Below are 26,775 nucleotides of genomic sequence, written 5' to 3' on the forward strand. Positions count from 1 at the left end.
TTGTTGTTGGTCATGGGGCTTGAACTCTGGGCCTGAACGCTGTCCTTCAGCTCTTCAGCTCAAGGCCAATGCTCTACCACTTGAGCCACTGGGCCACTTCCGGTTTTCTGAGTGATTTATTGGAGATAAGAGTTTCACAGACTTTCATGCCCAGGCTGGCTTTGAACTGCAATCCTCAGATCTCAGCCTCCTGAGTAGCTAGGATTACAGGCGTGAGCCACCAGCACCCAGCTGACCCTGGCCACTCTCAATAGGTTGCGCTGTAAGAAGACTTAGTGGTCCCTGAATAACCTCTACCCCCACCCCGGGCCCAGCTAGAAACCTTCACTGTAAGATCAATGAGGCCCTGTGAAGAAATGGCAGATGACTCAAGACCCCATGGCTTCAAGAACATCCCTCTGCCTGCCTCCACTGTGGAACCTGCACCTCTTTACAGGCCCCCGAGAGCCTGTGAAGACTTTGTCCAGGCATCTCCCCTCCTCTGCATCCCCTGTCCCCCAGCATCTGTTGCAGGACCCTGGTAACAGGTGACAGGCTGAACTTGCAGCCTGGCTGCCCCTGGATTCCCTCCACACTGCCCAGCCCCCCGACCCCGGCTCCCGCCAGAAGAGTGCATCTCCCCCACCTCCTCACTGTCTCCCTTCCTCACAGGCTGGTTGTGGGTGCCCCACTGGAAACGAATGGCCACCAGAAGACAGGAGATGTGTACAAGTGTCCGGTGACCCAGGGAAATTGCACCAAGCTCAACCTGGGTAAGTGGCTGCCAGTCTCCTCATTCCAGGCTGGCTGCAATTGCCTACAGAGGAGGCTCTGTTGCACTATCACCTGGCTCCTCCCAGATGCCCTGTCACGTGACCCAGATAGCATGGCTGCCACCACCTTACAGATGAGGAAGCTGAGGCCAGAAACAGGGGGTCCCAAGACACACAGCCAGGTGCTCCACTTCCCAGCCCAGCCTCCCCCCTTCACGCAAAGGCCTCCCTAACACGAAAGCCTCCAGTGTCTTTCCTGACTGGAATTCTCACAGCAAGAGCCAACATAGATAACGCTCTGCAGGTGCCTGGCCCTTGCTTCAGCACCTTTGAGGTGTGTGAGCTCATGTAATTCCCATCCAGACCAGGAGGCAGCCCGGACAGGCTTCCAACTCTTCCAGGCTTTGGCCACTTCACTCTGTGTTCCCAGCACACCTGGGGCTCTGTCTTCCTTGTCCTAACTGCAGAAGGGTGGTAGGTCATCACTCTACCTTCAGAAGGAAGCAGAGTTCCACAGGGGCTTCCTTGCCTTCCAGCCCAGCTTCTCCTGGGCATCCCCCTCCCCCAGTGGTGTCTGTCATTCATGCTTTTGGGCTAAGGCACCACCAGGGTTCTGGGCAGTGAGGGGGACTCGCAGGTTGGGGGGGCACAGAACAATCCCAGCCACCCAACACTGCCCAGAGGAGATAGACTTGATTCCAAAAGGAGCCTTGCTCAAATCTGGGGGAAGTCAAAGGGAGAAAAATGGCCAACATGCAGCCCAGCTGCAGACCTGGTCGCATGCCTGCCACTTGGCCTCTGTGGTTACCCCTGGCTTTGCTGAGCTGGGCACTAGAGGCCATCTCTTCATACCTCCCGTCACCAACCAACAAAGCAGAAAGCAAACTGTTGCGGGCTGGAGCTCCAAGAATGCAAAAACTCTTACCTGTTCCACCCCTTTTGCCCATGGGCACATATACACACACATACACGTGCATGCACACAGACACGTGCATGCACACACACTTCTGGAGAATTCAAGCTCTTCCTCTTCCCTTCAGTGGCCTGACAGAATGGACAGAAAACCTTACGTGGTCTCATCGTCCTGAGACTCTGCCCTGTACCTCTCTTTCCCAGCCCAGTCATCTAGCGCTGCTGCCCTGAATCTCTCCCAGGAGTCAGTCTGGTGCTGCAGGCTCTGGGCAAGGCCTTTCCCCTCCCAGAGGCTCTTGTCAAGTTGTCTGTTCCTTATCTAAGGGAGAGAAGTTCTCAGTTACTATCCATGAGCTTGGCCGATGAGCAGGGGGTTCCCAAAGAGTAAGCCCCAGACAGTGAGGAGTGATGGGAGGTTGAAGAACATGGACAGGACCCTGGACAGAGGAATCTGCCCCAGTGGGTGCCATAGTGCTTCTAAGATGGGGCACAGACAGTCTCTCTGGGACTCAGAGAGCTAGAGGAAGGAATCAATCCAAGACTGAGGAAAGCTGGCACGATGTTGGGTAGGTGAGGGCCCCAAACATCTAAGTGACCCCTGGCAGTCTCAGACTCTGGGTGGAGGGCTGGAAAGGGCTGCAGGCCAAGCTGCTTCTCCCTCTACTCCAGGGAGAGTCACCCTGTCCAACGTGTCTGAGCGAAAGGACAACATGCGCCTTGGCCTGAGCCTGGCCACCAATCCCAAGGACAGCAGCTTCCTGGTAAGAACCCACAGCCTGCTTACCCAGGCCTATCCTATCACCCAGCCCCACTGCACGCGTGCGTGTGTGTGTGTGTGTGTGTATATCCATCCATCATCCATCTACCTAACCATCCATTATCTATCATCTGTCCATCATCTTCCATTAACCATCCATCATCCATCATCCACCCATCATCATTATTAATCATCATCCATCTATCATCTATCCATCCACTCATCCATCCATCATCCATCTGCCCACCATCCATCACCCACCCATCCATCATCATCCATTATCTATCAACATCCATCTATCATCATCTATCAATCACCTGTCAACCATCCGTCATCATCCATCATTCACCCATCATCCATCCATCCACCCATCCATCATCATTCATCTTCCATTCAGTTCATCTGTCATTTTCCTATTCTTTCATCTTATTCTTTTCTGTTTTTTTTTTTTAACAGGACTCGGATTTGAACTCAGAACCTTGTTCTTGCTAGGCAAAGGCTCTACCACTTGAGCCATACCTCTAGCCCTTTTCGTATCATTAATTTTCAAACAGGATTCTCCTATGTATACTTCTCATAACTCCGTTGGGTCCCACTTTCTTCCTTCCAGGCTGACCTGGAACTGTGATCCCCCTATCCGCCCCTCCTTAGTAGGTAGAGCTGCAGTGGTGAGCCACCATGCCTGGATCATCCTTCCATTCTTTATTCTTCTCCATACTTCCAGACATTCCAGCAAAAGACACAACTAAAACATTACTTCTAAGCTCTCAGTTAAAAAAATAAGAAAGCGAATTAAAGTTTGAGGGAAGAAAATTACAGCATGAAATAGAGCTCTAGGCTCTTTGATGGCAGGACAAAGACATAGGCAGGCTGGGTTTACCTTCCTTCCTTCCTTCTTTCCTTCCTTCCTTCCTTCCTTGTTTCCTTCCTTCCTTCCTTCCTTCTTTTCTTTCTTCCTTCCTTCCTTCCTTTCTTCTGTCTTTCCTTCTTTCTTCCTTCCTTTCTTCCTTCCTTCCTTTCTTTGCTAGTCCCTGGGCTTGAACTCAGGGCCTAGGCACTGTCCCTGAGCTTCTTTTGCTCAAGGCTAGCACTCTACTACTTGAGCCACAGCACCACTTCTGGCTTTTTCAGTGTATGTGGTACAGAGGAATTGAACCTAGGGCTTCATGCATGCTAGGTAAGCATGCTACCACTAAGCCACATTCCTAGCCCCTGGGCTTTCATTTCTAAGTCCCACTGTAAGAGATACCATTCAGCCCCTCATTGACAGCCTGATGTCAGTATCTTTGGGTAGCAAATTTCACAGATGGAGCAGAGACATTCTGTCTCTTTTTCCTAGTAGGAGCCACAATGTGCTGCTGGTGCCTGGTGTGGAAATTGCTCAGTGACGACCTTTAGAGGGTGAAGATCTGGCCTAGTGACTCTCAAAAGATGTGCCTTAGGCCGGTGCTGGTGGCTCATGCCTGTCATCCTAGCTACTCAGGAGGCTGAGATCTGAGGATCACAGTTCAAAGCCCGACGGGGAAAGAAAGTCCGTGAGACTCTTATCTCCAATGAACCACTAGAAAACCAGAAGTGGCACTGTGGCTCAAGTGGTAGCGTGTTCTCCTTGAGCTAAAGAGCTCAGGGACAATTTCTGTGCCTAGAGTTCAAGCCCCATGACCAACAAAACAAAACAAAACGTGCTTTAGTTGAGAAGGGCTGTGTGGGGCGGGCAGGAAGGAGCCCCTCGCCCCGCTGGCGCTTCAACGCTTGGGCGTTGATGTTGGTCTGGGAGCTGGGTGGCCGCTGGGCCCGTGTGTACCCCTGTGACTGTACACTCTGCCCCACAGGCCTGCAGCCCACTCTGGTCTCACGAGTGTGGTAGTTCCTACTACACCACGGGGATGTGCTCACGCGTCAACTCCAACTTCAGGTTCTCCAAGACGGTAGCCCCAGCTCTCCAAAGTAAGTGAGTTCAGACGTACCAGGGAAGGCTGGGTGGTGGACATCCAGAGAGGCCCGGGCTCTCGACACTGCTGTCCTGTGGCTACAAAGCAGCATTCAGACCCTGTAATTGCCTGACCCTGGCCCTCTGGATGACCTGGGAGGAATCCATCCACCTGGCCGGGCCTCTGTGAGGGTCACACTACCAGCCTTCCAATATGGCAATGAGGAACAATGAGCTGGGCTAATGGAGGCCACTCTGGCATCTTAGGAGTTGGACTGCAAAAGCCCTGAGCGTGGAATAGACAGCCAGGTTGCCACATACGCAGGCAAGCTGTACAATTGCACAAATCTGGGGCATCATCCGCTCAGACTACAGTGTGAATGGTGCTCCCTAGTGTCCTACAAAGCCGTAGCCTGGTACACAGAGGGCCAAGAACAGCTAAGCCCTGCTAATGTTACACTGGCTCAGGGCTCCTGGGCACCAAGGAGACTCAGACTGGCTTTCCCAGAGCCTTGCTCCCAACTATCAACAATCAGTGCTCAGAAACCCTAGACTTCTTGGCTCTGGGTCTCACAATGGCCTCTGTCCTGAACCACAGGCTTAGTACCTGTGCCTTGCTGTCAGCCTCCTTCCCGCACCCAGGCCAGTCAGAGGTGGAAAGATAGCTCTAGGGAGGAGGAGAGTCTAAGGGGGCAGAGAGTCAGTCCTGCAGTGTTGGTGGGATACTTCTATTCAGGCTGACAGAGATAAAGGTCACTGAGCTAACTCGGTGTGGCTTAAAAAAATAAATATCATCAGCTAAGATTTATCGGGACTTGCTTTGTGTTTGGAGCGTCTGAAGAATCTTTTCATTGAAACATCACAGCCACCCTTACTTATAGTTATTCCTCTTTTGTAGTAGAGGAGTCGGCTACTTAGGAGCTTGAGTGAATGTCCCCAGGCCCAAAGCCAGTGAGTGGCAAGGCCACAGGACCACAATCTCCCTGGCCTTTAACCATGACTCCTCCCTCAGAAGTGAAATCCCTTTCATTTTGGGCTGGGGCACCTGGCACCTGCCAAGGACAGTAAAGCAAATGGAAGCAAGGTCCTGCTTTGGACAGAGCTGGTTGTCTCGGGAGCATTGACCAGTTGGGTAGTGGTTAGTCCCTGATCAGGACCCGAGAAGGTCAGGTTCAATTGAAGCTGGATCCTCATTCATGTTGAAGCTCCCCACCCAAGGGGTGACAGGCATGCATTAATCCTTTTCTTGTCATCCCGAGAACGTTTATGCAGAAACTCAAAGGCCTGCAGGGCCTGGCTCCTCGTAGCCCTCACCCTGTCCCTGCCTCCTAGGGTGTCAAACCTACATGGACATCGTCATTGTGCTGGACGGCTCCAACAGCATCTACCCCTGGGTGGAAGTTCAGCACTTCCTCATTAACATCCTGAAGAAGTTTTACATTGGCCCGGGCCAGATCCAGGTGAGCTTGCCCCTTTCCGAACAGAGCCCCGGAGACCATGATATGGGATATGAGGAAGCATCCGTGCTCACGCTGGGGAGGTGTAGGTAAAAGGGCAAGGTCTGATGGGGGCCTCACCTCAGTTTCTCTCCTGGGATAGGCTCCGTCTATGAGGTTGTTGCCTAGCAGGAGGGCAGGAAGGGTGAACAGATAGAGGATCCTGAGAAGGAGGTTGGGGAGATGAATCAGACATAATCTGAGAGAAGATGCAAGGGGAAACAGGTAGTGGCAGCATCACATACTGAAAATGCTGCTGTCCAAGGATGGGGGAAATTCACTCCCTATTATTCTGGCTGAACAAGGGCCAACGGGTAGAATCTCCAACGTGGCAAACATCAAGTCACTCTAAGAAACTGCTCCTAAGGTGTGGGCTGTTGAAAAGGGAGTGGAGCTTCTCATGGCTGTTTCCGGGGACAGAGGGGAGAATGTCTAGCAAGTAAAATGCAACAGGCCCATCCAACAGCAAAAGAGCCTTAGTTCTATCATTGGTTTGCTACACCAAGTCTTTTTTTGTTGTTGTTGTTTTGTTTTTTGGTCGGTCATGGGGCTTGAACTCTGGGCCTGGGCACTGTCCCTCAGCTCTTCAGCTCAAGGCGAGCGCTCTACCACTTGAGCTACAGCACCACTTCCGGTTTTCTGGTGGTTTATTGGAGATAGGAGTCTCACAGTCTCTCCTGCCCGGGCTGGCTTTGAACTGCGATCCTCAGATCTCAGCCTCCTGAGTAGCTAGGATTACAGGCGTGAGTCACCAGCGCCCGGCTCTACACCAAGTCTTTAAGGGTTTTTGTTTATTTCAAAGCTATTAATATTGTCCTTGTTTGATCAGCCTCCAGGATGGAAGACACTTTTCTCTTCCAAGGTCTGAGGAACCTTAGTTTTAGAGTTTGGCACACAGCACCACCCTTCCCCCTGACTCCACTTCTCTTGATGGTTGAGTCCTCCATCTGGGCTCATCCTTCTTCATCCCAGAGAAGACCTGCAGTCTGTTGGGCCTGCCTTGAATCACTAAATCCCTTTTCTCTGAATGCTTCGTGCCTCCTGTACAGTCCCCAGGAGTCTACATACCTTGGGCTGCAGTTGCTTCTGGAAAGAGGGAAGCCTCGCTCTTGATCACTGCAGATGGACACACCCCCCAAGGCTCCTCACCCCCAAAATTCTAAGTTGCCTGGGTGGAGACATCTCTTGTCCTCTTCTCTTGACTGGCAGGTGGGAGTCGTTCAGTATGGAGAAGACGCAGTCCATGAGTTTCACCTCAATGACTACAAGTCTGTAAAAGACGTGGTGGAAGCTGCCAGCCATATTGAGCAGAGAGGAGGGACCGAGACCCGGACAGCGTTTGGCATTGAATTTGCTCGGTAAAATTATATGTACACATCTAATCTCAGATATGGTGCTAGCTGTCTGTCCCTGTGCAGGAAACATCGCGAAAAGTGGTGCCAAGATGGTCATTTATAGACCCCTTAGAGCTCAGCAGGTAGACTGGGTTCAGTCTTCCTGTTGATACCATCTGGGTGTCAGCTGGCACTGTTGGGTCTGAAGCTCACCTGGCGTCCGGCTCATGTGGCTGTCCAAGTTTGCTGGCTGCTGGCTGGGCGTTTGGCAGAGGCTGGTAATATGTGCTTCCCACATGGGGCCACAGGACCTGCCACACAGGGCCATGGGGTCTGATGGCCCATGTTGGGACCTTTGAGTTCTGAGAGGGAGCATCTTGAACTCATGTGTCCCGAAGGCCCAGCAAGTTATGGGGAGAGAGGGGGACTGCCTGTGACCTGGTATCCAAGCTCCAGAGTTGACTGCCATATCCTAATCCATCAGACAAGTTCCTCAGGCCCAGCACAGACTGGTGGGGAAGAGAATGTGGCTGTGGCCAACTCTGCCACTCAATGGGGAACGGCAGAGGGCCCGGGGATGGAGATTCTATGGCACTGATTTGGGGACTCATGCTCTGCCACAGCCAGCCTACGGAGGATGTGAGCTCAATGAGGGAAACGCCATGACTGATGGTGTGGAAAGAACATGGATAGATCTAATACATGAGGTTGTAGTGAGACTTGTTCCTTCCCTCACCCCAGAATCCACTCATCCACATGAATGCTACCAGAAGGCACAGGTGCATTCCAGTAACATAGTACCTGTCCCAGAGAAATTTGCCAGGTCTTGTTGTTGTTGTTGTTGTTGTCTGGGCGCTGTCCTTCAGCTCTTCAGCTCAGGCGAGCGCTCTACCACTTGAGCCACAGCATCACTTCCAGTTTTCTGGTGGTTTATTGGAATAAGAGTCTCATGGACTTCCCTACCCAGGCTGGCTTTGAACCTCAATCCTCAGATGTCAGCCTCCTGAGTAGCTAGGATTACAGGTGTAAGCCATCAGTGCCTGGCTGAAAATGGCCAGTTTTAAAGGCCAGTCCCCAAGACCTCAAGCCAAGGCCTAGACTCCTAAGTTGACTATTTCTGTTACCTTCTGTTCTATGACCTTCATTGAGACCCCAGTTCTATACCATATGGTCCCGCCTCCTTCATGGCTGGCCAACGTATTAGAGCCATTTAGTGTGTCCTGGATGTCATGTAGCTAAAAGAATCTCCCTCTGCTAGGTTAGGCTGAAATCCTAATCTTCCCTGATCATGGTGCTAAGGATGCTTCTGCAGCCCTCCTCCAGTAGCCCATACTAGATCAGAGAGGTATATGTTTAAGTCAGCCATGTCCAGAATATCAGGCTGCTGTTACAAGAATGCCAGATGAATTTTCCTCATCACTAGTTTCTTAGGAAGTTCTAAACTAACTCAGTGCAGGTTTCATGAATTCCTCAACATCCGATGCCCAGCGCATCTGATTGCCATCTATACACAAGATGTCTGCTAAACCTCTGGTCCTTGACCCCGGCATAGAGCTCAGATCTGAAAGCCGCCCTTCCTGACGCTTTGTCAGGAATCACCACAGAGGGATCACCACAGAGCTCAAAAGCCATGTTTATTTTTAAATCCTCACTGGGAACTTCTACCTTCCAGACCAGACTTTTGGGCGAGATTAGGTCTATTCTTCTCAGAACCCTGTGGGGTGAAGGAGGGCTAGCTACAGAGGCTCCAAAGAGTGTTTCCACACTTTGTAGTGGGATTGCCAGCATTTAAAATAAGGGCCTTTTTCTGGTTGGGTGTGCCCTGCTATCTCTTGGACTGCACAGAATAACAGGTAAAGAGAGCTCATGCTGTAATCACTGACTATAAAATGAAAACGAACAATAGAAATATTTTCCATGGAGCTGGATGCCAGTAGCTCATGCCTGTAATGCTAGCTGTTCTGGGGGCTGAGATCTGAAGAGTGTGGTTCAAAGCCAGCCCCGGCAGAAAAGTCTGTGAGACTCTTATAAACCACTCAGAAACTGGAAGTGGTGCTGTGGCTCAAGTGGTAGAGCGCTAGCCTTGAGCAAAAGAGCTCAGGGACAGTGCCCAGGCCCTGAGTTCAAGCCCCATGACTGACAAAGAAAAAGAAAAGAAATATTTCCCATGCAATTTGAGATTTAGTATTTCCTCAAATAGCAGCTTTTCTTGTGGGAGAGTCAGTGTTGGTCAAACTGCATCCAATGTTCTGTGTTGACATCGCAGCAACCCTGGGCCCTAATTTCTGGGTCCTTAGAGAAGCGATAGGAGAATAAATGCTTTGTAGAACTTTCAAAAAATACATTATGCCAACACCAGACCCAAAGAGTCTAATTGCATGGATCTGTGTGGGAAATGGGCGTGAATTATGTTTTAAATGTCCTCTAAGAAGGTCTAATGTGCAGCTAGGTGTTATATGTATATGTGTTTGTTTGGGGTTTTTTTTCTGGTCATGGGGCTTGAACCCAGGGCCTGGAGCTCTTTTGCTCAAGGCAAGTGCTCTTCCACTTTGAGCCCACAGCTCCACTTCTGGTTTTCTGGGGGTTAATTGGAGAAAAGCTACCAGGGCCAGCTTCAAATCACAATCCTCAGATCTCAGCCTCCTGAGTAGCTAGGATTACAGGTGTGAGCTACCCGTGCCTGACTGCAGCTGGGGTTTTGAACTACTAACTTAGCTTCCCAAAGCGGGGTCTTGTGCACCTCTCCTCCTGCTGCCCTAATGGCCCCGAACAGCAAGCTCAGGAGTCTATAAACACATGGATCCAAGCCCTACCTGGGAAGCTGGTGAAGGGTGGTTCTGACCATGCCAGCCAGATGCTTTGGTATGAGGTCCAAAGATGCTGGCTTGTTGAGTTTCCAAGAGGTCCCAGCCCTGGCTCCCACAGTTGCCCTTCCCCCACCTTCCTCTCACCACCTGCCCTGTCCCTGTACCCTGTTCCAGCTCGGAGGCATTCCAGAAGGGTGGAAGGAAAGGGGCCAAGAAGGTCATGATTGTCATCACAGATGGGGAATCTCATGACAGCCCGGACCTGGAGAGGGTGATCCGGCAAAGCGAGAGGGACAATGTGACCAGATACGCCGTAGCCGTGAGTCCTACCCCACCCACCCTGTGTGGCTGAGAGCCCCACCCCACCCAAGGGTTCTGGCAACACTCAGGGGCTTAACCCTGACACCCCTGGAGACCCTCGAATCCATGAGGATCTCAGCACCGCCTGGGCCTGTCCACGGAGTTGTGGGTTTGTTTCTTCTTTCCTTTGCCAGGGAGTTTCAGAAACCTCAACATGCAGAAAATACCCCAGCCTCCCAAGGCCCAAATCCCAGCTTAGCAAAAGGACCCACAAAGAGAATCTGGAGGCGTGGCTCACAGGCAAAAGCATCAGCTTAGGAAACTAAGCTCCTGAGATCAAACTCCAGTTAACTGCCAAAAAGAAGAAGAAGAAGGAAGAAGAAAGGAGAGGAAGAAGGCGAATGAAGGAGAAGAAGAAAGAAGAAGAAGAGGAAGGAGAAGAAGAGGAAGAAGAGGAAGGAGAAGGAGGAGGAGGAGGAGGAGGAGGAGGAGGAGGAGGAGGAGGAGGAGGAGGAGGAGGAGGAGGAGGAGGAAGACTCTGGTGGCTCACCTGTAATCCTAACTATTCAGGAGACTAAGATCTGAGGACTGTAGTTCAAAGCCAGCCCAGGCAGGAAAGTCCATGAGACTCTTACCTCCAATTAACCACCAGAAAACTGGAAGTGGAGCTGTGGCTCAAAGCGGTAGAGTGCTAGCCTTGAGTGAAAAGAGCCTCAGGGATAGTGGCCAGGCCCTAAATTCAAGTCCCACAGCTGGCAAAAAAAATAAGGAAAGAAGGAAGAAAGAAAGCCAGGTACCAGCCACCAAAAAGTCAGAAGTGGTGCTGTGGCTCAGTTGGTAGAGCATAAAAAAAGCTCAGGGATAGTGCTCAGGCCCTTAGTTCAGGACTGGCATGCGCACGCACACACACACACACACACACACACACACACACACACACAAATGACCCCTTGAAGAGTGGCTACTGGACAGTCCTGGCTCCTTCCTACCGCAGGGGACTCCTGGCTGTGCCAAGTCCTAGCTTGTTCACCTGCTCCTCTTCCCTGGCAGGTCCTGGGTTACTATAACCGCCGGGGGATCAATCCAGAAACTTTTCTGAGTGAAATCAAATACATCGCCAGCGACCCTGACGACAAGCACTTCTTCAATGTCACCGACGAGGCGGCCCTGAAGGACATCGTGGATGCCCTGGGAGACAGGATCTTCAGCTTGGAAGGTAAGTCAGGCCTGTGGAGGTCTCCACACTCCTGAATGGTGGAAATCCAATCCCCACAAGCACAGTAGCTTTAGCCAGAGTCCTCACTCAAGCCAAAACGCCTGGATGCATTATAATGTAAAAACACCTGGCAAACCTAGCTTGAGCCCAGAGGGCCTGACTCCATAGGCTGGGAGGGCCACTGCCTGTCCAACACCACTGCTGTGCAAACTGGAAAATCATCATCAGGACAAAGGCACCTGAGATGCCCTGCAAAGAATTCCATTTGCATAATCCTGCTTGCTCTCTGTAGTGCTGTAATGGGCCTTTCCAACATTGGGCTCTGGGGCATAGAAGAGACCACAAAAATCAAGAGAAGGCCGTGTTCTAGAACCCGAGAAATCTGCAGCGCCTTGAGAATGACAAGCTGCAGACACCAAAGAGAGCTCAAGAGATGCAAAGGTTGGAACACGAGCCTTGACTCGCATGCCAGCACTGAAATGTCCAAACCAGCAGACTGGAAGCAGATTAAAGCAGTCGCCTTGGGTGATGGTCCATCATGGCGATGCTGTGTGTGGGGAGGCCCCTGTGGCGGGGCTGTGGGTGCCCAGTGGCTTTCTTGCACAGCTTTGTAGGTATCCATCCTCCTTCCTGAGAGTCAGGGTAATGAGTTGGAACTGCCCAAAGGTGTCTGGAACCAAACCTCACACACACACACACACACACACACACACACACACACACACACACACACACACACACACACACACACACACACACTGGGCTGACCTCTCTCTGTTCTTGTTCCAGGCACCAACAAGAATGAAACGTCCTTCGGGCTGGAGATGTCACAGACCGGCTTCTCCTCGCATGTGGTGGAGGTATGGACGGCGCTGGCCTCCCTCGGTCCCCCCTGCATGCACTTCCTACCCTTCCAAGCTCTCAGGCCTCTCCGGGAGCATCCATCTCTTTATCCCTTTTTCTTGGAGTCTCTCTGCTTCCTAGAACCTTCTGGGCCAGGAAGAGATCTTCAACTTAACTTCTATTGTCTCCATCGCTTGCCCAAATCAAGCTCACTGTATGGAATCAGCACAGTATATCTGTAGCGTGCTGGGAACATTTCTCCCTAGGACCAAGGATCTCATTCCACCCATGGTATCTTGTTCGAGAACAGAGTCGGGTGCCAATGCTGACCACAGGCCTGATAGTTCTGGCAGCTGTGCATTGGGGCAGCTGCCTGGGGTGCTGGGGAGAAGGAGGGGATCTGAAGCCTCCTGCAATTACCAGAGAGCAGAGTTGATGTCCTGAAACACTTCACAAATACAGTGAAGTCCGACCTAAAGTCCTACATGGGAAATATGCCCACGATATGTGTCTGGGAGAAACAGGCACCCTGTGTGTGGACACACATGTGCACTGTGTGTGCATCTGAATATGTTTGTGTGGTGTGTCATGTGTGCTGTGTTGTACACACATGTGCACATGTGTGCATGCTCACTCCTCAGGCTGGCACTCCGGGAATATGCTCTGTTCATTTGCTAGTTCGTGCCAGTTCCTTGTCCCATGATCCCCCACTCCCAGCTCTTCTGTGATGGGGGCAGGATTCCTTGTTCCCAGTTCACAGACAGAGAAGTTGAGTCTCAGAGAGGCACGTGTTCTGCTGCAGCGAAACTAATGAGAAAAACGCCAGTGCCCTCCTGTCCCCCCTCACTCCACAGCTGGTCTGTAGAGAACAGAGGCTCTCAGGGGGTCTGACTCAGAAATCCCAGATTGGAGGGGAGCGGGCACCACACACCAGGCAGCAGGCAGATGGGCCGAAGCACGACACTCAGATCTTCCTGAGTTACATCTGGGCTACGTCAGGGCCACTGGCCTGAACACAGCAAGATGCACATGTCATAGACTATGTGCATCTCAGCAGAGCACTGCTCAGAGGAGCCCTGAAGGCCATGATGGTGACTCTGGTTGAGATAGTTGGCTCCATTCATCTTTTCCATGCTTTCTCTGTGCTGGGCACAGGAATCAGAGATCTGGCCTCCTTGAGCAACACCTGGAGGATGAAGAGCCAGGCACAGAGAAGGAAGAGCTCCCCTTCTCCCCCTCTTCCCGGGCTGGCATGAGATCAGGCAGTGACTTGTGCTCTGTCAGGACTGGCGGAGGCCTTCTGAGTACACGGAGCCCAGACCACAGACCTGGGGTGTCCAGGATGCCACAAATATGGGGACCTACATGGGGCCTGCAGAGCTGGGAACGCTGCTCCTCCCCATCAAGGCTCTGCAGAGTGCCTGAGGTCTTATCCGAGATCTGCCGTGGGGGGTCTTCCCGTGCCCTCCCCACGGCCCCCCTCTTGGCGAGAGTCTCCCTGCCCCAAACTCTTAGGGTCACTCTTCTATCCTGGTCCAAGGCCTAGCTGCTGCCAGGTTACAGGGGCAGCAAGAGCCTAGAGCGCCCCCTGGCTGATAATTGCCAGAATGGCAGTCCCCGCAGAAACTCCTGAACTCCAAACCCAGAGAGAGCCAGGGGTCCTGGCAGGAGCCACCACCCGCCCTGCTCAGTGCAGCACTGAGTACAGGGGGAGCCTCTCGTGGAAGCTCATCTTCCAAAGCCCCTCCCCAGGCTGTCTGCACACAGAGGAGGGGAAGCCAGATCTGGAATAATGGACTCTTCCCAGAGAGGGCTCGATGGAGAACTGGAACCAGGAGAACTCTCGGATATTCTCCTCCTCCACACACCTTGTTGGGCACAGCCCTGCTTCTAGCTGTCTGTGTCCCTTCTCCTCTCCGAACCTCAGCTTCTGGTGTCTCATATTTCAGATCATGAACAGTGTGTCTTCTCACAGGGCTTTTGTGGGTCCCCATGGGGGGGCCGGATGAGAACATTGTCCTCATGAACGGGGTGCCAGGGATGTTGGCAGTGACTAGACCTCGGGATGAGGGAGGCCCCGGCCCAAATCCTGTCAGGGCCCTGTCCGAGCCTCCCACATGAAGGGTAATTAGGCAGCGCAGTGTTAAACATAATCAAGCCTCCAACTCTCCCAAGGCCGGCTTATTGATGGTTGCAAAAGCCTGTCTGAACCATCAGACCTGACCCTGGAGCACCCACAGGCTTAACCCTTTGCATCTGCAACAACAAAGGAACCATGAACACCCTCAGCGGGCCAGCTCACCAAGAGCTGATGGAGAGAAAGGTGGGCAGCTGCCCTCACCCCCAAATCACCAAGGAAAGGGACTTCCTGGCCATCTGGCCTCTGATAAATTGTCCTCTTTCCAGTGCCTCTCAGGGCTCTCATCTGCTGTGCCCACAACCATATAGATGGTTTGTGCTGGATGAACAGGGCTCAGGGAGTGGAAAGCAGGGCCCGGCTCCCAGGAATGGAGCATAAAGTCCCCTCCCTAACTGAGCTTCCTGCTTCCCTGTCAGGCAGGGGATACAACCACCTGGCCCTGCATCTGGTGGGCAGATCAAGAGGTGACAAGAGGGGACCCCAGAGGGGTTTGGAAGCCCAGAGAGGAGTGAGGTTTCTCTTGTGGCTTCAAGTTCATTTCTAGAACGTTGCTTCTTTTCTAAACTCCCTTGAACCATTCTGCACTGAGGATCAGAAGGAAAGTCACCTCTGAGCCTCCTTCTCACCCGAGAGCCCATCGGGAGCAAGGTCTTTGGCACATGACCCCTGGGAAAGGTGCCCTCCACGCCGGGCAGTGTGGCACTGCTCACAGGACCTGGGACGGCTCTGGAACAGGGTCTGATTGGGTCCCCTCCCCGTGCCAGGATGGGGTTCTGCTGGGAGCGGTCGGCGCCTACGACTGGAATGGGGCTGTGCTGAAGGAGATGAGTGGTGGCAAGGTCATCCCTCTCCGAGAGGCCTACCTGAAGGAGTTCCCTGAGGAGCTGAAGAACCACGGCGCCTACCTGGGTGAGGCAGTGGGTGGCAGAGGGAGAGGAGGCCCTGGGGCACAGGACCCCGTGCACGCTCAGGCTGAGAGGAGTCTATACTAGCTGATGGGCACAGTCCTGTAGGACAGTCCCAGGCCTGAGTATGGGTCAGGGCCGGCTCCTCTCCAGCACCACCAGCAAGATAAACTCTCCATGATAGGCAGAATCGGTGCCATGCTACCCCCATAGCAGAAATCCATCTCCGCTGGGGCTGCTAGACTCTCAGCTGTGGCTTTGATTCCAGCCTGGGCCACAGTATGGTGACCCTTATAGGAATAAGTACCAGCTGAGCCAGAACCCACCTCCTCCTCACGAAGCCCTGTTCACAAGGGGACTTGCCAAACCCACACAGGGCCCAGGATAGAAGCCAGCACACGGACCAACCCGTGTTCTCTTGTGGCAGGGTACAAGGTGACATCCACCTGTGTCCCCTCATGGCAGGGAACACAGAGACACCTCTCTGTTTCCTCTCGTGACAGGGTACACAGTGACATCCATCGTGTCCTCCAGGCAGGGCCGGGTATACGTGGCAGGAGCCCCCCGGTTCAACCACACGGGCAAAGTCATCCTGTTCACCATGCACAACAACCGCAGCCTTACCATCCACCAGGCTCTGCGGGGCGAGCAGGTAAAGGAAGGGAGGCTGTTGTGGGAAGGCCAAGGCCCAGGTGGCACACAGGGTAGGCAGCAGGAAGGTGTCTCAGGCTGGTACCCTCCATAAGAAACCTCAGGACCTCCAGTGCTCTCCTTGAGTGGGGTCTCATTCCATCGTCACCTGACACATATCGTATATCATGTATATCATGTGTCATCTGCTCACACACATCAGCACCTGACAGTGTGGAAGTTGTACTCTCCCCTCTCCACCTGACAGCCGTGGACTGGGCCTTGGCCCTGTTGTAGCAGGTGAAGCTTGAATTTCTCCCCCTGGACCTCTCTTCTCTGGAGTGCTGTCCAGATCCCAGCTACTGCCCACCATCCCTTTCTGGGGTGTGCTAGAGTGTAGGCTGTCAGGCCCCAGGACGCACACAGACAGACACCCTTCAGGCCCCTTCATGCTGCCCAAAGTGTTGCATTCACCGCAGATGGCCAAGGGGCCACCAGAAAGCAGTGGACAACACTGTGATTTGGTTGGCAGCCAGCCTGTTGCTGGGCCGGTGTGGGTCAGTCATGAGTAGAAAGCTCGGATAAGGCATTGGGGTGAAAAGGAGGTCAGAAGTTGTTTTGGTAGCTCCCCAGGGGAAGTGGGCTGCCTCAACCCTCCCCTTCTTCCCTGTGTGCCACAGATAGGTTCCTACTTCGGGAGTGAGATCACATCAGTGGACATCGACGACGACAATGTGACGGACGTCCTGCTGGTGGGCGCCCCAATGTACTTCAGCGAGGGCCATGAGCGTGGCAAGGTGTACATCTACAACCTGAGACAGGTATTGCAGAGCCGTGAGTGCAGCAAGGTGTACATCACAACTGGAGACAGGTGCCACAGGGCCCTGCACACAGCAAGGTGTACATCTACAGGCTGGGACAGGTGTTACCAGCCATGGCTTTGACTTGAGGTACCAAGAGCAGCTGGTGCCACCAGGAGCTGGACCTTGGTGGGGGGGGGAGGTGGTAATTAGAGTCCTGTCTGGATCTGGGCTTGTGTCACCAGTGTCCTGGAGAAGGGACACATACAGGTAGGGCCCTGGGTACAGATGCAGGGAGTTGTGGCCCTGAAGGCCTGTGCCTGGCCCTGAGCCCTTCCGCGTGCGGCCTTGGGTTTGCAGGGCCGGTTTGTCTATAACGGAACTCTGAAGGATTCCTACAGCTACCAGAATGCCCGGTTTGGCTCATCCATCGCCGCTGTCCGAGACCTCAATCAAGACTCATACAATGACGTGGTAGTGGGGGCCCCGCTGGAGGATAACCACAGAGGGGCCGTCTACATCTTCCACGGCTGCCCAGGCAGCATTCTGAAGAGGCCCAAGCAGGTGAGGCCTGGGGGAGGGAAGGTGGAAGCAGAATGCTGTGCAGAGTAGCGCCGGCGTGTTCACAAGGCTCAGGTGTGCTCACGGTGCAGGTGTGCCCACAGCCCAGGTGTGTCCACAGCTGTGCCCACCTCAAGTCAAATCTCACCTTGGGCAAGTTGCATCTCCTGATCTTCCCATCCACACAAGGACCCACACCATGCCCTGCTCCTCTGGCATGTTTCCACATAGTCGACGGCAGGTAGAGAGCTCAAACCTAGGCAAAAGGCTTTGTGGAAATGCACCTGGCTACCAGCCCAGCCGCAGTCCCCAGCCAGGGTGACCTGCGCATTTACTATAACATGTAACCATCCTGAAGTTTGAGGTGTGCATGGATTGCCTGTGATGTATCCTGACACGCAGTATGGAAACTTTTCAAGACAATATTGTAACTCAGAAGCATGCCTCTAAGCAGGAGGAGTTTCCAGTGCTGTGACAGGCCAGGGCAGAGACTACCATGGGCCGGGGCCAACTCCCCCCCTACCCCCCCCAGCCCAGCACCCCTTGTGGGGTCTGCTGCCTAGAGCTGCCGCCCAGCCTGGCCCACACCCACAGTGAACACTCTGTCTTTGCTTTCTCTCAGAGAATCACCGCATCAGAGCTGGCCCCAGGCCTCCAGTTCTTCGGCTGCAGTGTCCATGGGCAGCTAGACCTCAATGAGGATGGACTGGTAGACCTGGCTGTGGGCGCCCTGGGAAGCGCGGTCATTTTGTGGTCAGTTCCCTGGCTCCTCCCTGTTCTCCTGGGGTTCAGTGCATAGAGGGGTGAAGGACATTCCCTAGGGTCTTTGTAACAACTCCCTGCTGGCCAAACACACTCTGCTCCTACCCCAGCTGACTACCACCAGTCTCCTTGTTTTGGAATCCCGTAAGCTTTCTTGAGATCCAAACCCCTACCCCTCTTCTTGATGTATCTCTTGGACTTCAGACAAACCTGGCATGCAAAAGCTCCTCTTTTGCTGGGTGTCGGTGGCTCACGCCTATAATCCTAGCTACTCAGGAGGCTGAGATTGCAGTTCAAAGCCAGCCCAGGCAGGAAAGTCAGTGAGACTCTTATCTCCAATTAATCACCAGAAAACCGGAAGTCGCACTGTGGCTTAAGTGGGAGAGCACTCGCCTTGAGCTGAAGAGCTGAGGGACAGCGCCCAGGCGCAGAGTTCAGGCCCCAAGGCAACCAAAATAATAAGGAAGGAAGGAAGGAAGGAAGGAAGAGCCCTTCTTTTGTCCTAGCATCTGTCCTAAAAGCTTTGGCTTTTCAGAAGTTCCTCCCTCTTGAGGTTCTAATGGGTCAAGTTGCCAGTGTCTTAGTCTTCCTTCTCCTTGAGGGAGGGGTGTATGTGATGTGGGGCTTCGTACCCCAGCCCTTCTGGCCTCAGATCCCTCCCCAGAGCACTTCCTAGAGGCCCGCGGCCCTGCTGTATGTTGACTACTTTTAGATTTAAAAACAAAAAAGCAAAACATAGCCATGCCTGTTGGCATTGGTCCTGGGGTCCAGCCTGGGCTTTGAGACTCATTCAGGGCTGGAAACCTTGCATTGAACAGTGATGAGGGGCAAGGCAAGGTCAGTGGGGCTCACGCAGGCACAGCTCTGGGACTAGGAGGCTGTTAAGCCCACCTGTCCATGGGTTTTGGTCCAATCAGCAATAGCCAAGGTTCCTCTGCCCTCCCCTCTCCCCCCCCCCCCCCCCCCGCTGAATATTTACCTTTTCCCCTGTTCACTAGAATATCTACCTCTCCCTGCTAGCCTCCCCCCAGCTCACCTGCCCCCCTAGCCCTACCCCACCCCAGCTCACCGGTCTCTTCTCCAGGGCCAGGCCTGTGGTGCAGATCAACGCCAGCCTCTACTTTGAGCCATCCAAGATCAACATCTTCCACAAAGACTGCAAGCGCAGTGGCAGGGATGCCACCTGCCTGGCTGCCTTCCTCTGCTTCACACCTGTCTTCCTGGCACCCCATTTCCCAGCAGCAACTGTAGGTAAGGCAGGCCCCTGCGTCCCCACCCCCAGATCTGTCTCCCCAGTCTTTCAGATGGCTGTGTGCCACAGCCTGGGCTTTGTTAAGTGCCAGGTAGCACTTAGAGCCAGCTTTGACACTCTCTCTCCCCCCCCCCCACCCCAACCCAGAGGACTTGTGACATTGCCAGGGTGGCAGTCAGCAGAGATGATCCTCCCCCTGCCCTTAGAGATGATGGGGAAGGAGCTAGTCTGGGTGCAGTTTGGGCACAGGACTGAAGGCAGGGTGGTACAGAAGCCAGAGGAGTTGGCCTGGTTATAGAAGAAGACAGAGCTAGCTGACAGGGAGCAGCTAGGAGCCAGGGCCAGACACACAGGCCATGGTTACCCCCCAGCTGGGAGTATGGGCTCAGGCAAGGTGGTTTTCTTTTGATGCCCATCCTTCCCCCTACAGCTAGGGCCAAACCTGCTCACTACAGCCTGGGCCTGAAAGCCAAGGCTGCATGTCCAGGTCCTGCTGGGCTGACACAGGAAGAGGAGTAGCATGTAGCTTTCAGCCAAGGCACAGGACCAGGAGGGGAGGGAAAGAGTCTCATGGAAGAGAAGGACCTGGGAAATCCCAGGCCACTGTGCCCTCCTTCGAGTTTCACCTGAAAAAGGAAAGGGGGATTTGAGGGCAGGGACAGCCAGGGGGTCCGAAGGTTGGCATGATATTCTGCTAGATTAGGGTCGAGGAAGCTGTAGGCCTTAAACCCCAGAGTAGAGTCAGAAGTCTAAGGAGATCTCCTAGGGGCAAAGTCCCACCCACCCCTACATAGAGGGGCCCAACCAGCCCAGGGAGACCCCAGAGCATGGCGTGGGGAGGAGAGTAGAGAGGGAACTTCCAGCAGGCTGAGCATACCAGGCCCTCACCCTGGCTCCTCTATGGGTGTTGATGTTTCCTCCTCTTTTTCTCCCCTCTTTTTCTTTTTTTCTTTTTCTGTTTTGTCAGTCATGGGGCTTGAACTCAGGACCTTGGTGTCGTCCTTGAGATTTTTCCACTCAGGGCCAGCGCTCTACCACTTTGAGCCACAGCACCACTTCTGATTTTCTGGTGGTTCTTTGGAGATAAGAATCTCATGGACTTTCCTACCCGGGGCTGGCTTTGAACCGCAAGCCTCAGATCTCAGCCTCCTGAGTTGCTAGGATGATAGGTGTGAGCGACTGGTATCCGGCTCCCTCTTTTCTTCCTCTCTGGTGCATCTTCTTCTCTCCTCCTCTGCCTCCCTGTCCTCTTCAGTCCCTTCCTCCTTACCCGAACACAGCCACAGCCCCCCTCCGGGAAGCTTCGGGCCTGTGGAGGGGGAAAGTCTGCTCCTGTCTAGGGGAAGTGGCTGTTTTGTAAGAGCAGCAAGTGGTTTGGGGTGGGATCGAGGCCCCAGCTGCCTGGTCTTGCCCTCTCTTTCCAGGCATCAGGTACAATGCCACTATGGACGAGAGGCGGTACATGCCAAGGGCTCACCTGGATGAGGGAGGGGACCAGTTCACCAACCGGGCTGTCCTGCTGTCCTCTGGCCAGGAGCACTGTCAACGCATTAACTTCCACGTCCTGGTGAGCCTGGCTCCATCAGCAGGGTCTAGGCACCTACATTGGTGGGGAGGAAAGGGAAGGGAGACACAGAACTAGAGGAGAAGCTGCTGTAGGAGAGGGGTGTGCCAGGCACATTCAGACCCTGGGAGAAGAGCTAGGGGCCAGTGTTCATGACCTTGCCCCTCCCCAACCCCACCTCAGGCCCTGGAGTAATGTCCTTGAGCATAACCACCTGACCCTCCCTCCCCATGGCTTCCTTAGTGCCAAGTGAGGTCCAGGAGAGAGCTGGATCGAACAGATATAAGGAAAGAGCAGGGCCCTAGTGGAGCCCTGGATTAGAAGGGCAGACAAGCAGGCATAGGCTGAAGACATAGGCTGCTTGAGGGGATGAAGGGTGAGTAGTTGCTTCATGAAACCTCCAGGTAACTGAGCTGGCACAGGCTGAGTCATAGCCCCTACACTTTGCACCTGCAGAGCTCCATAGAAGCCTCTGTCCCCCACCCTCCACCCCATGACAGACTGAGGGAGACCAGGCCACAGCCTCTCCCAGTTCAGAGGAGACCTCGTGGTGACTGGGCCCAGGAAATGGTGCTCTCTGAAGCCCTGTCCTCCTCTGGCCCACAGGACACTGCCGACTACGTGAAGCCCGTGGCCTTCTCAGTCGAGTATGTGCTAGAAGACCCTGACCATGGCCCTATGCTGGACGACGGCTGGCCCACCACACTCAGAGTCTCGGTATGGCCTGGTACATTCCAGCACACACCTCATCCCACCACCAGGCCTCCTGTCCCGACAGACAGACAGACAGACAGACACACATACACATATGCATGCATGCCTGCACACATTCACACTACAGGTGTGCATGCACATTCATAAACACGCATGCACATCTGTGTGTGTTCATGCTGTGCACACAAGTACATGCACACATGTGCACAGAGACAAACGCGTGCATGCACACACAGTGCCCCAGGCTGGGACCAGGCATTTCTCATCCCTATAGCCTCGACATGGAGTCCCAAGACCATAGGGCCCTGCGTTCTTAATCTCCTGCCCCCCACTTTATGAATAGATGTGGACATGAGACCACTTGGAGCCTGGCCTTCTGCATGGTCGGTGACCAGCAGACCCCCCTCAGTCTGCTCTGAGCCATTCCCAAAGAAAGTTTTAGCCTCTCGCCAGCCCCACCCAACCACACATTTTTAGCTTGGGCTCTGGACACTGGGAGTCTGTTTCCTGACACCCGATGCACCCTGTAGCTGCGTGAAAAGGCCAGGCAACTCTCGGTTGTGTCTGAGGAAGCTGGGAGGGCAGGCGAGGGCTGTGGAACAGTGTCTGCCAGCTGAGGGTTAGAAAGTGGTTTTGAGATGAAATAATACACATCGTAATGACTTCCCAAATCAATGCATCAGAGCATGCGTGAGCCCCAGCCTTGGGGTCCCGTCACTGAGCGACGTCTCTGAGGGCCACTGAGTGTACACGTGGTTCCAGAATTGCACGAGCTGTTGCCTGGATTTGGCAAAAGGATCACAGGTGCAATGGCAGCTCTTCTGGCCTCCTTTCCTGGCCTCCTCTCACCCAGCCTCCTCTCCCAATCTCTAATCCTCTACCTCTGTCAGCCATGCCCAACGCTACTACCACCAAGCCCTCCCCCTCCCCCTCCTCTCCCTCCCTAGGCTCCTCGGGCCAGGTTATTGCATTGCTTTCAGACTCCTAAACCCCCATGGCTGATGTCTGAGGGGCTCCCCATGCCTGAAGCCCTTGGTGACCCCTGACCCCGGCTTCTCTCTTCTCTCCTCCACCCAAGTCCCTTTCTATAGTTCCACACTGAACTTCCCATGCCCAGCAGGCTATATTCGCCCCAGGACCTTTGTGACTGGCCCATCCTTCCAGCTTCTCAGGCTGGCTAGTGAACTCATTCATCCTCCATCTACTACCTCTTCCTGGAAGCCCTCTCAGACCACTGACAGCCTAAAGGACCATTTATCCTCTCCACCTCTATTTCTTTTTTTTTTTTTGTCGGTCATGGGGCTTGAACTCTGGGCCTGGGCACTGTCCCTCAGCTCTTCAGCTCAAGGCTAGCACTCTACCACTTAAGCCACAGCGCCACTTCTAGTTTTCTGGTGGTTCATTGGAGATAAGAGTCTCACGGACTTTCCTGCCCAGGCTGGCTTTGAACTGCGATCCTCAGATCTCAGCCTTCTGAGTAGCTAGGATTATAGGTGTGAGCCAGGGACGCTCGGCTCTGCCTCTGTTTCTTATGTTTCTACTCTGTTTGGTTCTCTGCACACTTCACGCTGCGGTTCCCTGTTCACATGCCAGTCTTCCCCCGTGGGCTGAGGGCAGATGCTCCCCCTTCCTCACCCTGTATTCTCAGCACTAAACACTCTGCCCACACCAGCTGGATTACACCTGCCGGGGCCAAGAGGAGCTAAGCTTTGCACCGAGTCTTGGAAGGTAGAGAATCTGCAGTGAGGGCAATTGAAAGGAGGAGTCCAGAGAAAGGGCAGGGCAGGCAGAGCCCTGTCTGCAGTTCAGGGGCAAAGGCTAGCGTGCATTAAGCTCAAGGACCTGCAGCAAAGGCTAGGACTGGAGGCCGTGACCTCTTCTCCACCACCCACTGCTGGCTCTCATTGGCCCAGGTGCCTTTCTGGAATGGCTGCAATGAGGATGAACACTGCGTTCCTGACCTCGTGCTGGACGCCCGGAGCGACCTGCCCACGGCCATGTACGTTGCTGCTCCCCAACGCCCACCCCTCCCCGCTGCTCTAGGGTTCCCAGGCCCTGATGGCTATCACACACCTGGCTTGTAGGCAGTGTGCATCAGGTACTGAACCTGGAGCCTGGGTTCTAGCCCGGGCTCCGCTTCCACCTCCTACGTGAGCTCAGGCAAGTACCCTCCTCTCGTGCCCGGCCTCCGTTACTGACTGTCAAAGTGAAAGGGAGGAGTTCTTCCTTTGGAACCTAAACTACAAAATATGTGCAGAGTGGATCCAGGGGTCCTGGCTTGGGGTGCTGGTGTCTAACCCCCCAGTCAAAGTCACCACAGAGGTCAACGGCTGAACCCCTGGGCTTTCTGACCTCTCTATAGAAAGATGCAGAGGGCTGGGAAGGTGGCTTAGTAGTAGAGTGCTTGCCTAACATGCATGAAGCCCTGGGTTCCATTCCTCAGTACCACATACACAGAAAAGCCACAAGTGGTGCTGTGGCTCAAGTGATAAAGTGCTAACCTTGATCAAAAGAAGCTCAGGGACAGTGCCCAGGCCCTGAGTTCAAGTTCCAGGACTGGCAAAAGAAAGAAAGAAAGAAAGAAAGAAAGAAAGAAAGAAAGAAAGAAAGAAAGAAAGAAAGAAAGAAAGAAAGAAAGAAAGAAAGAAAGAAAGAAAGGAAAGAAAGAAGAAAGAAAGAAAGAAAGAAAGAAAGAAAGGAAAGAAAGAAAGAAAGAAAGAAAGAAAGAAAGGAAGGAAGGAAGGAAGGAAGGAAGGAAAGAAGGAAGGAAGGAAAGAAAGGAGGGAGGGAGGGAGGGAAGAAAGGAAGGAAGGAAGGGAAGGGAAGGGAGGGAGGGAGGGAGGGAGGGAGGGAGGGAGGGAGGGAGGGAGGGAAGGAAGGAAGGGAAGGGAAGAGAAGGGAGGGAGGGAGGGAGGGAGGGAGGGAGGGAGGGAGGGAGGGGCTGGGAAGGTGGCTCAGTGGTAGAGTGCTTGCCTTACATGCATGAGACCCTGGGTTCGATTCCTCAGCACCACATAAGAAAAAAGCCGGAAGTGGCACTGTGGCTCAAGTGGTAGAACACTAGCCTGGAGCTGAAGAGCTGAGGGACAGTGCCCAGGCCAAGAGTTCAGGCCCCACGATCAGACCCCAAAAAGAAAGAAAGAAAGAAAGAGAGAAAGAGAGAGAAAGAAAGAGAGAGAAAAAGAAAGAAAGAAAGAAAGAAAAGGAAAGAAAGAGATGCAAAGGCTGCATTAAGCTACAAGTTAATACACAAGGCAAACAAGTGAATATCCAATTTTAAATTGGTATAATAAATATTGCCACACTTTTTTGGTCAACTTTTTGCTAACTGTGAGATGATTTAGGTAAACTATGAGTACCACAACATAGACTACACATTTAAATAGCATAGCTGAACCTCACCAAAAGATGAAGAAGCCAGTCATGTAACCATCTAAGCTAGTCATCAGCATCACCTCTACATTTAGTTCTGAGCTTCCTGGCAGGCAAAGCTAAAAGGGAAGCGGGGCTAGTGGAAAGATGACACCTATGTTTAGGGAGGTCGAACTAAGAGCTCTCCTCCAGCCTGTAGTCCATCCCCCCCCCCCCTCTCTATTTTGTCAGTCGTGGGGCTTGAACTCTGGGCTTAGGCGCTGTCCCTGAGCTCTTCAGCTCAAGGCAAGCACTCTACCGCTTGAGCCACAGAGCCACTTCTGGTTTTCTAGTGGTTTACTGGATATAAGAGTCTCACAGATTTTCCTGCCTGGGCTGGCTTTGAACTGTGATCTTCAGATCTCAGCCTCCTGAGTAGCTAGGATGACAGGCGTGAGCCACCGGCGCCCAGCCCATTTTCCTTCTTGTCTAGTGATCACTCCCAGATTGGCAGAGCCCCATTCCCGTCATTCTGCACGTACCCTGCGGCTCCATCCTTCACGTCCCATTCCGCCTGCCTGATCCCCGGTCGTCTCTCCCACAGGGAGTACTGCGAGCGGGTCCTGAGGAGGTCTGCGCAGGACTGCTCCACGTACACGCTGTCCTTCGACACCACCGTGTTCATCGTGGAGAGCACGCGGCGGCGCGTGGCAGTGGAGGCCACGCTGGAGAACCGGGGGGAGAATGCCTACAACACCATCCTTAACATCTCCCAGTCTGCAAACCTGCAGTTCGCCAGCTTGATCCAGAAGGTGAGAGCGTGGTGGCCCAGGGCAGAAGAGGGACGAAAAGGTGCAGGCCAGGGAGAGAGCCACCCACATCCCGCCTCCTCCTCTGGGGATGCTCTGTGCGGTCCGGGGTGAGTCCTGGCACCGAGCAGGAGCGCCTCGGGGGGCAGTCAGAGGGGAGCCTCAGGCATGGGGCGTTCAGGTCTTTGAGGGCAGGGGAAATGCCCAGTGCCGCCACCCGCTCTCCAAGCTCCTACACTGACTGGGACCGAGGCCACGTGGACCTCTCCCCAACCCCACACACAGGAAATGCAACCAAGCAAAGCCAGAGTCCCCTACTGTCCGCCCCACACCCTCAAACAGGCCTCAACTGCCTGAGGCTGCCTGAATGAGGCCTGTGGCAGTGTGATCCGTCAAGCCCTGATCTGGGGCAGCAATACCCCCATCTCTGCCCAGAGTGGGAGAAGTAGCCCCTCGGAGGCCTTCCAAGGCCCTCTCTTGTCCAGAGACTGTCTGTCTGGGTTTGGGGTCCACAGAGGGCCCCCACCTGTACCAATCTTCCCTCTCCTCTGCCCCAGGCCTCACTGCCAGCCTATGCCTGCTTATAGCTGGTGGTGACCAGAAGGGCTTTGCAAATAACTGGGAGTATAGAAGTAAGATGCTCTATGGAACATTGTGACCAAGGCCAGGGGAAGCAGGCTAGCAGGAGCCGCCTCCCCCCAAAGGCCACCCACCCAGCCCTGCTTTGCAGGAGCTTGCTCAGGAGCTCAGCCAGGTAGAAAAGTTGAGTCTGCTTGCTGCAGATGAGCACACGAGCCACACAGACAGCCAGGGAAATGCACACACTTGCAAGCATGCATCATACTTGTGCCCTGATCCAGTGCAAACCTCACACACAGCCTGCCCAGACAGCTTGCACGTGCACATCCAAAAGCACACACACGCACCCACAAGTACAAGC

At 53.7% G+C, this 26,775-nt stretch overlaps 1 protein-coding gene across 1 annotated transcript in view; it reads left to right on the forward strand.

Moving 5' to 3' along the window:
• Itga11 (integrin subunit alpha 11) overlaps window positions 1-26,775 on the forward strand; it is a 67,169-nt gene that overhangs the window by 30,746 nt on the left and 9,648 nt on the right. Inside the window, exons 4-21 of the mRNA XM_042697390.1 lie at window positions 652-752; window positions 2,334-2,425; window positions 4,254-4,368; window positions 5,684-5,811; window positions 7,057-7,205; window positions 10,163-10,307; window positions 11,339-11,504; window positions 12,294-12,364; window positions 15,252-15,396; window positions 15,896-16,044; window positions 16,703-16,843; window positions 17,183-17,386; window positions 18,006-18,136; window positions 19,230-19,396; window positions 20,822-20,964; window positions 21,568-21,678; window positions 23,589-23,674; window positions 25,631-25,838. Of these exons, the coding sequence (XP_042553324.1) occupies window positions 652-752; window positions 2,334-2,425; window positions 4,254-4,368; window positions 5,684-5,811; window positions 7,057-7,205; window positions 10,163-10,307; window positions 11,339-11,504; window positions 12,294-12,364; window positions 15,252-15,396; window positions 15,896-16,044; window positions 16,703-16,843; window positions 17,183-17,386; window positions 18,006-18,136; window positions 19,230-19,396; window positions 20,822-20,964; window positions 21,568-21,678; window positions 23,589-23,674; window positions 25,631-25,838 (2,452 nt within the window). The remainder of the gene's footprint in view (window positions 1-651; window positions 753-2,333; window positions 2,426-4,253; window positions 4,369-5,683; window positions 5,812-7,056; window positions 7,206-10,162; window positions 10,308-11,338; window positions 11,505-12,293; window positions 12,365-15,251; window positions 15,397-15,895; window positions 16,045-16,702; window positions 16,844-17,182; window positions 17,387-18,005; window positions 18,137-19,229; window positions 19,397-20,821; window positions 20,965-21,567; window positions 21,679-23,588; window positions 23,675-25,630; window positions 25,839-26,775) is intronic.

Source organism: Dipodomys spectabilis, unplaced genomic scaffold, assembly GCF_019054845.1.
Source record: "Dipodomys spectabilis isolate Male_0828 unplaced genomic scaffold, ASM1905484v1 ptg000219l, whole genome shotgun sequence".
Taxonomy (NCBI): domain Eukaryota; kingdom Metazoa; phylum Chordata; class Mammalia; order Rodentia; family Heteromyidae; genus Dipodomys; species Dipodomys spectabilis.